Here is a 9,866-nt window from a genome sequence, read left to right as displayed (position 1 = left end):
ACCGGCAGAGGGGCCGCGGGGCTTAGGCCGCCGGGAGGAGGGTCTTGTGCTCCCTCTGTCATCCGAAATATCTCTGTCTGGGACCGGTCAGTGTCCCCGAGGCAGCACACCCGTGTGTCCTCCGGGCTGGCCCTCCTCGTGGAGGTGGTGTGGGTTTGGAGGCAAAACCCCCAGTTACACCCTCTCTGTATAACACACTGGGACCTCGCCTGTCTTTTCAGCTGCTTGTAACAATTCTCACCAAGTCTTAATGATGGTGTTTATGCCCCTTTTTATTTGACTGAAAAGTTCTCAGCTGTTCTCTCGCTCACACACGGGACCTGCGCTGTTAGTTGTTTGTGATGTGCTTCACTTCACCCAGATTAATCATTTCCTCCATTCCTCTGGCCCTGGCTCAAAGCAGTTTGTACTTGGGGATGTCCCTCATAAAGGTCTTGTCTACTGTGTCACCTGCTAATGGGATATTCCTTGGGTGCGAGGGATGTGGTTGCCTCAATTAACCCCAGAGCATCCCCAAGCTGCAGTCGGTTCTTGTGCTTGGTGACACTTCTGTGAACTGTCAGACTTGTGGTTTGCTTGTCCAGGAGAGCACAAATGAGGAAACAGGAATTTAGGATTGATACAGGGCCTGGGGTAAAACTTCAGTTCTGTGTGTTTGCTGCTTTATTGAGTGAAAAGAAAACCCTCAATGAATATTCAACTAGAATTTCCTAAAGTTTGGAGAGAATATGAACAGAAGTTCTTTGGTTTGCACTAGTGTTAGCTGCAGGCAACTTCCCTACCAGAATTAGTATTCGGATTACTTGTCTGTACTTCTGTAATAAATGATGTACTATCTCATAATAATGTGTATTACAATTCTGTATAATTAACAATGAACTTCTATACATAACAGTTGCTAAATACTGCACTGTTTGTATTAGCTAAAAAATTTCTGCAGTTGGAAGAAATTCTATTTGCATTTATTTCCTTTGGTTATTCTGTTTCTAAACTATCAGGAACATCCCAGTAAGGTGAAAATAGAATCCCTTCCCAATGAAGGTGCTGTTCACAACTAGGAATGGTTCTGCCTGCTCATTTCCCTGCCATAAACCTTTGCATTTTCACTCCATCACCCACCTGGTGCCATGCTTCCTCCATCAAGAAGAGATGCAAATGTCAATCTGACAAAAGGCTAGTAAGGAAAACTCCTGGATGTAGCTTGTAGTAGGTGTCAGGAGCCTGGGATGGCACAGGGATGAGGATTTTGCAGCTGGGTAATGCTGTGGCTGACTAGCAGCTCTTGATTGAAATGCCCTGGAGGAAGAGGAGCGAGTGAAAAAGTTGTTTGCCTTCAGAAATAATCTGCACAGATGAAGGAACTCTGCTGTTTAGAGTGTCCGTTAAGTGTGTTTGATGTCTCGGTTTATCTTGGCATCACAAGCTGCTCTTTCTCCGTCAATGCCTTTTAGGAGCTCGTTCGTCAGGGAGAGGCACTGAAACGCACAGAGCAGATGGTGGATAAAATGGACCAGGACTTGAAGACAAGTCAAAGGCATATAAATAGCATTAAGAGTGTTTGGGGGGGCTTGGTCAACTACTTCAAAGCCAAACCTCCAGAGAGCAAGCCAGAGCAGAATGGAGCCCCTGAATATTATGGTAACAGCAGGTAAGTGGAATAAATGTTTTACCTGGGACTTACCTCCCACAGCATCTCTGAAATGTCACCAGAAAATCAGAACTTAAAAGATAAGTTGATTCTATCAAGTGAACTCCTGAGATGGTGTCTAGCTCCCTTGTTCTGTTAACTCTGAGAAAAAAATATTTTTATATGTATTGGTTAGGGATAAGAATAACTTTGTATTTGTGGGAAATTATTACAATTACACAAAATGACACAAGTTATTCTTCAGAGTCCTCTGTGTTATTATGCTTACGTCAGTCCTAACAGTAAATCATGACGACTGTGTATTACAGTACTTGTCTCTCTTCATCTGAGAAACCTGTGTAAAGTCCGATAATGCTGCATGGATTGATTTTCTCCTTCCCTTCCCCCTCTGTCCTCACCAGAGGAAGGGAATAGCTTGCCTCCAAGATGGAAGATGCAGTTTTGCTTTTGATTGCAGTTTTCATTTCCTGTTTTGAGCACTAAAGTGACCAGTTCTGCTTTCACTGGAGGCAAACGCTGATAGTTAATAGTTCATTTTAAAGGAGTATTTTGGATCAGGTCTAACAGATTTGCTCTTCTATAAATTTGATACCTTTTCTTCAGCAGATTCAGAATGAGGCCTGTGGTCCATAGCAATGTTTTCTTTTTATTCTCTTTTTTTTCATAGACTAAAAGAAGCAATGGTGTCTAGTAAAGAACAAGAGTCAAAATACCAGGAAAGTCATCCAAATTTGAGGAAGCTAGATAATTCAGGTTTGTTAACTTTATTTTACACTGATTGCATGTCAGCCATGTGCGGCAAACTTGCACTGTGGTGAAGGCAGAGACCCTTCAGCCTGCCCAGCTGCTGATTTTTGTTGCTGCTTAACATCTGGAGATTTGTATTCCAGACTTTGTGGTCCTCTAAAACTCTTTATACTCATGCTGAAGATGTGATTTGTTTATTTTAACTTGGATACAGATTTTACTTAGCCCTTCCTGTGGGGGATTTATGCTGTATCCAATAAAAGCTTTAAAAGGATGCAGGCTTATGTTTGCATAGGGAGAGAATGCACACAATGTGCAGGCAGCCTAGTCCCAGGTTTGCCAAAATGTGAATGTGCATACTCAGAGGTTCTCATTTTAACTGCAAATTGTCATAGCTTTCAGATGCATTTTCTTGTTATTTCAAACATGGGCTCTAACCCTTGGATCTGAAGTCATCACTTGATTCTCACACAGCAGTAACGGGGTTTGGCCTTATTCCCCCTTCTCACTGTGCGTTAACTCCTGTGATGGCGTTTGTGTACAAAGTAACTGCTCCTTTTTACCGTGGGGTTCCGTTATTAGTGGAGCTAGAGCAGGAGGACAGAGGGTTCTGCGGCTGGAGCTGTGTGGGTGAAGGGGCCGCGTGGAGTGTTTGGGGACGGGTTCGCCGCTCCAGCGTGCGATTCCCGGCTGTGGTCTGCAGAGGGAAGCACAGGCCCAGGCCCCACGCCTCGGGCTGGGGCTGCTGGTGGTGTTGGCTGTTCTCTCTCAGCTGCCCACTAGAACTACGAAAGGAGAATTGTAGCTTAGCTGATCAGCTGGAGGGGTGCCCTACAGACAGTGCTGCTGGACTGCTTCTGATGGTCCAGTTATGGGATTACATGGAAGCTGTATTCAGGGTAGTTTTTACTAGCTTTTCTGAAACTTTCAAGCCTCATCTCACTAATTTTTTTTATTATATAACATTCTGTATTCTCTGCTTTTAACAGATGATGATTTTGGCAAAGCAGACTTAGTTTCTTCAGTGCAAAGGGATTCTTATCCAAAGAACCAGCACCTGCGAGCTTACCACCAGAAAATTGATAACAACTTAGGTGAGTGAGAAAACTGAAGCTGTTTGATGTAACACAACTTGCAATTTTTGATTCCTGAGCCAGGAGTAATATATTCCCAACAAACACTTTTTGTTTAGTTAACATGTAAAATTTGATGGTACATTAAAAAATCGTTTGTTTCCATTCTGCGTTTCAAAACTACCTACATGTCAGAATCCAAAATTTGATTGAAACATAAAGTATTTGAATCATAGAATGCTGGGGGATATCTGTGGGTAAACTATTCGCAAATATTAATAACAAATCTGAGTTAGAAATGCATTTAAAGCTAAACAAAAACCAGCTAGGATGTCTGGAATAATAAAATCTGCTGTGGAGAGTGATATGCTGTTGGCATCAATACTCAACTCCTCTGCCACGTGCTTGTGCTTGAGATGCTGTTAGGTTTTGAACCATCCTTGAGCAACCTGGGGGAAAAAAACCAAATCCACACAAACCAAGTCCTCTTGGATCATATATTGACAATAAGAGAACATGTGAACATGGCTGTGAACATGCCAGCAAATCTGTCATTTGAATGTGGAGATGGTGCTGAGCTATCCCATAACAGTTGCACTGATGTGAAAAGGTTTCAGTTTCAGTTGACTGGAATATCACTGGGGCAAGGAGGTTTATCCATGCATTCTGAAAAATCTTATCAGGCAGGTATGAGTAATATCCATAAGAAAATACTGCTTCAAACTGATATTCTGACTATTCCTGTGTGGATATTTACTGCTGCTTTTCCTAAAGCTTACCACTTACATTGAACGGTGCATTCAACTTGCTGAACTGACACTTAAACTCAGATATTAAATTGTAGAACAGTTTGGACCCAAATAATTTAAACCTGTGCACAGCTTTTGAGATAAACATGTTTTTCCAAAACCAGAAGAATCAAAATGCACTAAATATTTAATCTGTGCATTTGCTGCATTTCTTTTCTTGCTTCCCCAAACCATTCAGCTGACTTTGCCATCCTGTGCTTGTAGCATATAGGCAAAGTGCCTCTTTGCTTACGTGTGTCACTGTGTAGCTGAGCTAGAAAGAAGATATTGAAAAGAAATCAGAAAGGAATAGATCAAAGAGAAATTGTCAGGTATAAGAGTTAGTGGAAGCACATTTGTTCTACTCACAAGACGTGGAAAACTTGCTAATCTCAGAAGCATTTATACCAATCAATCTTCCAATAAAGTAGCCAAATTAGAAAATCTGGAGATGGGAGTTTTTCGTCTATGATAAATAGCTGCTGAAATTGTCAGCATATTGAGCATATCTCTGCATGGAGTTTAAAGAAAAACAGTTGAGGTAGTGAGCACATTATGTGTGCTGAGCTGAAAAAAGATGTAGCTGATTTTCTATAAAATCGTTTTTTAAGAAGAAAAGTAAAAACTGCATAACAGGGTATGTCACTTGATAAAAATCCAATTCGGTGTTAAGCATTTGCAGTTAACCTGTAATGGAAGAAAGCAGGAAGTGATCACTTCTGGCAGTATTGCAGTACAGCTATTAACATATTGATGCTTCTGTACTGCAGAGGAACACAGACTTGAGGAGCTGTAAGTAGCATTTTCTGACCCAGTGTTTTGGAAAAGAGGGAATCCTGAGAGTGTCCGTTTAAACAGTGTGTTATACCACTTGGATTCCTTTTGGTCTCTCTCTTCCTCAACAGATGAGATGTCTTCTGGGTTGAGTCGTCTGAAAAACCTAGCTCTTGGGCTGCAGACTGAAATAGAAGAGCAAGATGATATGCTGGATCGGCTCACAAAAAAAGTAGAGACACTGGATATCAACATTAAGAACACTGACAAAAGAGTCCGACAGCTTTAAAGGAGTTTGAGAATGTTTTGTCTGGTGTCGGTTCCTCCTGAAGGTTTCATCTCAACCATCTCTTTCTCTTTTTTCTGATACCTTATTGGTTTTGTTGCCATTAAAATTACATAGTTTTGTATCTTAAGTCAGCTTAATACCTTACATTTCTTCTCAGTGTACATGGGAAAAGTGCATGTGGAGTGAAATCTCTGAGCACTGGGTCAGAGCATCTGTGCCGGATGCTCTGCTCAATTGTGTGACTGTGCGTCATGTGCGTGGAGGAATTCGCGCTCCACAAAGCTTCAGTGTCCTTGGCCTGGAAGCTGCCATGAGAAAAGGAACTGCATTTTTGCCTCTGTTTTGAGGAGGGGGCAGGGGGAACAGAATGTGCTGTTTTGTTCAGAACAAATGTTGCTAATTCTGTTTACCTACAGCTATGGCAAATTCTGCAAAAATGCTGATTTCCATCTGTAAAATTAATTTTAGGGCACTGTTCCTTGGTATTTCTGTGGAAGTTATAAAATACCAAGGGTGTCATGCAGTAATAACAATATCCTGTGTGTTCCCTTTCCTAAAGATGAGTTTTGCCAAATGGTGAATCCGTGAACTGTGGGGTTTATGTCTGAGTCACTAAGTACCATCACCTTTACAGTCTTTTCAGTAAAGATCTCTGAGGGTAGCTTCTGGTCTGCAAGAAATGTTGATTTGACAGTGACCCAAAAAGTTTGGGTAACAAAATCAGGACTTCAATGTCTATGTTATTAAAGATTCTTTTGAAGCAATTGTCACCATCTGCTTTTTTATTTTCTGCTCTTTCTCAGCTTATTAATTTAGGTGGCTATTTGAAAAAATAGCTTCTGTTTTAGATCACAGAGAGTTGGTGTGATACCTCGGAAACAGATGACAGAAGATTGTTTAACATTTCAAATGTGATCAGGCTCAGAGCAGGTGCTGTTTTGTTAGGTAATGTGACTGTTTTTAAGCTCCACTATGGTTCACATACACCTGTGTTGGCTTAGCAGGTATGAAAAGTTCCTGCAAATGAAAAGTTCAAAACTATGTTTGAGTCTTCCAAATAGAAGTTGAGCCTTTCTCTTTGTTTTGTTCTTTGTGAGTATCACTGTAAAACAAAATAATCACCATTCTGCTCCAGCCTCAAGACATGACAATGAGAACTTGTTGTCTGTCTTGAAAACAAGTTAGTTATTGCAGTTTGGAGAGGCCAAGGACCTGTGTGGGTATTGTGATATTCACTATCACAAATGACAATGTGTGGCTAAGAGGAGATAGTTATCTATGAATGAAAGGAAGACCTTGGTGTTTCAGGCTATTAAGCCTGTATCCCTCAGGAACATCATGTCCCCACCCTCCTCTTTCCTTTCTCAAGGGATTTGTTACCTTGAGTTTACTAGCTGCAAAGTTCACCCAGTTGTTAGGGCGATAAAAGAGAATTTGAGCTTTTCTTGTCTTACTGTGTCCTGAATGTTCACTTGTAGAAAAATAAATCATTCGAAAAGCTACACTTACTGGTCATGGGAAAAATACTCCTGGCATTCCTAGCCGGGTTGATTTGTGAATTAGATTTAAGTTGCACTTCTGTTTCCCTTTGTTACTGATGTCATTGATTTCAGTCCCTAAAAAAATATCTGCTTTGCAGGGATATAAAACTTCAAGAGCTGTTGAGTACCTTTAATTGCTTTTTAATTTTCAGTTCGTATCATTTATGCTCATTTAGAACCGTAAATAGCTTATTAATGTATCCCCTTACTTTTTGGATGTATACTGTGATTAATTGTCTTACTCTTTTAGAATATTTATGAGTTACATGATTTGATGTCTCAAGAGAGTTGGTAGATTTATTTAGTGGATTATACAATTGGAAGTATTCAAAATGTTAAGTACCTCAATGAAGGAAGAGGGAAATGTTGATTATACCTGGTTTAGTGTGTTATTTGATTTTCTCCTTTTTATTAAAAGGGTGAAAAGACTTGTATTTTTTCTTATCCCAATGCTGGTTACAGAAACTTTTACATCCTAGAAAGGATGTATAAATTCTCTCCAGAGAAGAGAATATTAAAAAGTTGCATAGTAATTAATAACACTCCTTTTAGTGTGAAATCTGCCTTCACCTGTAAGCAACTGTGTCACCACATAGTATTTTGGAAAGTAAGGCTCTGTAACTTGGATGTACACTGAGGCTTTCTCAACTAAGTTATGGCAAATCCAGGAAAAAGGTCGCTGGAGGATCTAGTCGTGTTATATGTAATAAGAAATGTGGAGCTTGAATCCAAGCAAGAATCTTTGATTTAAGAGTGAAGTGTGTTGCCTTTCTCATGTAAACTATTCCGCTGTGAGTCTAAATTGTTTCATAAGAGGAACCCAAGGCTTTCTTCAAAATGTTTAGCTGTATTGGCCTTATGAAATGTTCACTGCATCCTGGATGTCTTTGATGCCTTTAAAAACACAGGCAGGGAAGGGGGATAAAAAATAAATCCCTATTTCTGCTTTGAGAACCTCCTGATCCAAGCAGACTAGAAACCCAGGATCTCAGCCATGTGGAAGTTACACAGAGGTGTAACTCCTCATCTCCTCTAACAATGCCCTAGGCTGCCTCAGTAACATATGCCCGCCTTTCTTGGGTGTTCCTGCTCTATTTACTATCCTTGTTTTGTTTTGATGGCCTTGTTTCAAAGGATTATTTCCCACATTGGATTTATTTTGTGGGGGGAAAAAGACAGTGCATAGATATAAGTGAGTTTCTGCTACAAACTGAATTCCCTTTCTCTGCCTTTATATAGATGCTTTGTGCTGATAAAGAACTGAAGTCTAACTGACATGAGGAAACAACACTGTTTTGTTATAGTGATGGATTTTTTTTCTCTTGTTGGAATAACTTTCCATCCTGCAGGAAAAGGAAATTTAAAGGAAAATAACCACATTTTTGCCTTTCCAGGAAATGCCATTTTGCATGTGTAATGAAGGACTTACTTCACTAGCTTTTCTTACGGTTTCCTGAGATTCACTTTTATTTCTTCTTGGATACTGTTGAAAAACTTCACTTGTGTAGTGTCTAGGACTTTCAGAAGAGATTTAATTTGCACTCACGTGCTAACCTGATACATTAAATGATTTTGCCTACATATACATGTTGGCATATAAACTGATGTTCTTGCAGCAAAATAGGTCTGGTAAATTTCATTGGCTTGAGCAGAAGTTTAACGAGGTCAGAAGAAGATGGCAAAAAATATTTTATGTATTCTTTACAAATGACATGTTTCTTGTTTCTCAGAAAGTTACTAATCAATTTTGAAGAGGTTTTAAACACCAGGAAGTAGCATATACCCTTGATAACACAGATATGACTGTAAAAGCAGCCAGGAAAAAAAATGGGAATAACCAGTATCTGACAACTAGATTTCTATGTGTATTTGGGTTTTAAATTTCCTGAGCATTGAATTACATATTGTAACAAATGATACGTGGCCGAATTTTAGTCTGTGCTACAAGAATTTGTTGCTGTGCTGAACTGTTTTGCCTACCAAAATCACTGGGACACTACATGGTGTCAGGAGTTCTTCTCATGTGTAAGATTCACCTGAAATATTTTGCTGCCTAGTAGTTTCTGTGAAGTGATGTCATTTGCTAAATGCTGAAATAGGAAATACTTTCCACCACTCTGCCTTCTGAACAAACAGGTTTTTGTAGGCATTTTTACAGGCATAGCATCATATGGAGGATATGTGTTAATTTTTACTTGGAAATATATGAGGCTGAATTTTCAAATCACAGGCAGCAATTAATTGTGTCTATGGCTTTTTTAAATAGAACTTGAGTTCTGTACCACCCAGGTGTAACACTTTTTGTACAAGTCAAATTGCATTGTCTTGTATTTGAATGCTAAACTGGGCTGTGGTTCAGCAATTGAGATTGAATGAAACAAGTGCTGAATGCTAAGATGGTAAATAAAAGGTGCTTATTGTTAATGAAGAGTTTTTGCATTTATTTCCCGAATTTCTTGGATTACAACTTCACTGGCACTTTCCCCCTTAATATCTGTTAAAATGCTGGGCAATTTATTTCCATGTGTGCCAAAAATCTGATCATGTCCATGATGCTGGATGAAAAAAAAATTTCAGCATCTTTTCTAAAATGCTGATGAATATAAGTGCTCACCCACATGTGTGAGCATCATCCTGCAGTGTTTTTCAGGAACCTGGACCTACTCTGTTAAGTTTGTGCCAGTATGGAAATAAGTTTGCAGCAGGTGGGTTTTGTTTTCTGAGAATAAAATGAGGGTATTACATTGCTGTGTTACTCTTGAGTAGATTCTCTTAGATCTTGAAAGAAGAATGCAAACAAGCATTTATGTTTGCAAAAATTTTATCTGTGATGATAAAATAATTCATGATGTTGCTTGGAAAATAATCTTGCAATAGTGCTTGGTATTAACAGGAATCTCATACACTGGATGTATGCATGAACAAGGAAGATGAAACAGGAGTAAGGCATTTTGAGAACTTGAAACCAACATGGTGTAATATCCCAAATTTGGTGATGGTAGAAAA

The 9,866-nt window shown here is 39.5% G+C and overlaps 1 protein-coding gene across 1 annotated transcript; it reads left to right on the top strand.

The window, feature by feature from the left end:
• Positions 1-1,451: 1,451 nt before the first annotated feature.
• Positions 1,452-5,319, top strand: SNAP29 (synaptosomal-associated protein, 29kDa; the record flags this gene model as incomplete). Its single annotated transcript, XM_009079142.1, has 4 exons — positions 1,452-1,648; positions 2,316-2,401; positions 3,385-3,489; positions 5,162-5,319. Coding segments are annotated over 4 exons (546 nt in total), but the record flags the coding sequence as incomplete, so codon positions are not given.
• Between the last annotated feature and the right edge of the window lie 4,547 nt (positions 5,320-9,866).

The sequence above is a fragment of the Acanthisitta chloris genome, unplaced genomic scaffold (assembly GCF_000695815.1).
Source record: "Acanthisitta chloris isolate BGI_N310 unplaced genomic scaffold, ASM69581v1 scaffold46417, whole genome shotgun sequence".
Taxonomy (NCBI): domain Eukaryota; kingdom Metazoa; phylum Chordata; class Aves; order Passeriformes; family Acanthisittidae; genus Acanthisitta; species Acanthisitta chloris.
The sequence above is the reverse complement of the archived record's forward strand: the minus strand, read 5'-3'. Positions and strand labels throughout refer to the sequence as shown.